Source organism: Chaetura pelagica, unplaced genomic scaffold, assembly GCF_000747805.2.
Source record: "Chaetura pelagica isolate M959 unplaced genomic scaffold, ChaPel_1.0 scaffold205, whole genome shotgun sequence".
NCBI classification, from domain to species: Eukaryota; Metazoa; Chordata; class Aves; order Apodiformes; family Apodidae; genus Chaetura; species Chaetura pelagica.
In genome coordinates, this window is record NW_009953318.1 from 753,983 (window position 1) to 756,556 (window position 2,574).

A 2,574-nucleotide genomic window follows, 5' to 3' on the forward strand; every position below is an offset into this window, starting at 1 on the left:
CCCTCGGACGGGCGGCGGGAGCCCCGGGCAGGCACAGCGCGGGCCGGGCCGGTACCTCACCCCGTGCCGGGGGCGTGGTGGTGACAGCACCGGATCCCGGTGACCGCCCACGGAGCGCGGGATGAGGCGCGGTTCCGTGCTAGGTCCACTCCGGAAAGCCGAACGGCACCAGGGGAGCGGAACCGGGGAAAGGTGAGCGCCCCGGCCTGACCTTAAATAGAGCCCTGGGCAGAGGGTGGAGGCAGCAGGTGAAAGTGATTAGGATAATTAAGGTCCGCTAGCGCCCTCAGGGTCCTGACAGCTGCTCAGCAGCTGTCACTTCAGGAGCCAGTGTGGACAGTGAGGTGTTCTGGGTCCCGGATCCTGGCTCCGCCGGGCTGGGGCCGCCTGACACGGGTTGGCAGCAAACGGAGGGTGTTTTAGCATCGCAAAAGTCAGATTTCATATGTACTGTGTGTTTACTGGTGCAGGGCCTGTCAAACCTTGTGTGTGCGCAGAGACCTGTTCCTTTCATAACTTACAGAGTGATTGCTTTACACCCTGGTCTTGTGAGCCTGTCCCAAAGATACCTTTGTTAGTTCAGAATAAAATCTGCCCGTAATCATTAACACTGTTAATGTCACTGTTCTTCAAATATCTGTATGGAAGTTTTTTTTCATGTCCCGTTGTGGTTCCAAGGTGGGTTTTTTTGCTGTCATGCTGACCAGCGTATTTCCAAGCAGTTCCTGAAGTATACGTGCCAAACAGCATAAGACTGTGCTTGATACAACTGATCTGTGGTTGGAGGTTTTAAAAAAGTAAACCAATATTAAATAACTTTCATTAATTGTCAGGTTAATAAAAGGAGTAATGTTGCATTCATTATTCGATGCCTGAGGCAAGAATTCTTAAAAAAACCCTAATTTAAGTCTGATGTTGATGGCTAATGTCTGTTGTTGTTGTTGTTGTTAGTAGATCTGAATGGAGTCACAGTACCTGAAGAGATGCTTGGGAAGTTGCCTGAAAAAGGGCCTGGCAGAGATTGTAGAGCATCGGCCAGCAGATCCAATAGAGTATCTGGCACATTGGATTTACAATTACAGAAGAATCTTAGATGAAGAAAACAAGGTGGTTCCATCTTGGGCAAAAAAAAATCAAGGCAATGTAGTTGATGCCGTTTATTTTTGTAATTGATTCTGTGTTATCTCTGAAATAGAGAATGTTGGAGAGGATTGAGCTGGAAAAAGAACGGGAGGCAGCTCTGGCAGAACTCGAAATGTTAAGAAAAATGAAGGAAGAAGAGTTAATGATCCAGGAGAAACTTGAAGAACAGCGTCAGGTTACTAATACTTAATAATATATAATTATAAATACTATGTGATGCTGTGGCGTCTTGTAGTGCTCTGTATACTTCTAAAGACTGTATAATGATTTTCAGAGAGGGTAGCCTAAACCAAGTATTTTAATCTCACTTTTCTAAATAATAACTGAAATTATTAGTCAGCACATGGGAAGGAAAACTTACGTAACTGTGCTGTAAAATGTTATACAAAAATTAAGGAACCTAAGGTAAAAAGCAATGTAAGACTTGCACAAGAAGCAATATAAAATTACTGTCTTTTGTAGTTATTTATGAACAATTGCTTGTGTAAATTAAGCTAGAAATCATTGAAAAAATGTTGACAGGCCTGTTGGGAGGCTTGGGAATAATAACCAGTCATTGTCTCAAGCTACTTCAGTGTAATAGATTTAAGACAAAAAAGAAGCTAATGTGAATATATACGCACAGAGTCCTGAACATGGTTGGGAATCAGTGAATCATGATTGCATATTTTAGCTTGAGCCAGTGAGGTGCCTTTTTCTTGCTTTATCTACCCAAGCATTCTGTTGGCATAAAGCACTTTGAATCCTATACTATGTGGACTGGAAATGTGAAAAATAAAGATAACATCTCTGTTTCTAGCTATCCTTTGTAAAGGAGTCACAGGAATTTGCCCACATGTAACAGCCTCTTGTTGCTGTGGTAATGTTGACATTGTCTAACTGGATTTTTTTACCTGGTTACCTGGTTTTACAATGTTAAAATCAAAAGTGAAATTTTAAGTCTGTGCTGATCATGTTAAGCCCAGTTCTAGTGTAAGGGACATTAATTTTATTTCATTTACACTTTTAAAATCTGGAATTTACTAATTTGCAGACCAAAAGTTATGTGCTTAGGATTTTATGAGTCATTTAAAGTAGTAAATGCAATTAAGAATATGAGATTGTGTCTTAGAGATAATTAACAGACAATTAAATAAATTATTACATGTAAACTAAAGGAAAGATGTTGAACAATACTCATATTAGACACATTTTTTTAACCTTACACCATTTTGGCTGTAGTCAGGTATTTGTGTGTATTTTGATAATATATAGAAGTAGTCAAGATAGATGAGGAGTTTGACATGGTAGATGAGGACTGGGTTAGGGATCAGTTGAGTAATCTGGACATCCATAAATCAATGGGTCCGGGTGGAATGCACCCAAGGGTGCTGAGGGAGCTGGCGGAGGTCATTGCTAGGCCACTCTCCATCATCTTCAGTAAGTCATGGG

The 2,574-nt window shown here is 41.6% G+C and overlaps 1 protein-coding gene across 1 annotated transcript in view; it reads left to right on the plus strand.

Moving 5' to 3' along the window:
- The first annotated feature begins 960 nt into the window (after nt 1-960).
- The window catches only part of DYDC1 (DPY30 domain containing 1), a 6,737-nt gene continuing 5,123 nt past the window's right edge, over nt 961-2,574 (plus strand). Inside the window, exons 1-2 of the mRNA XM_009998127.1 lie at nt 961-1,107; nt 1,196-1,318. Coding sequence (XP_009996429.1) covers nt 961-1,107; nt 1,196-1,318 — 270 coding nt within the window. The remainder of the gene's footprint in view (nt 1,108-1,195; nt 1,319-2,574) is intronic.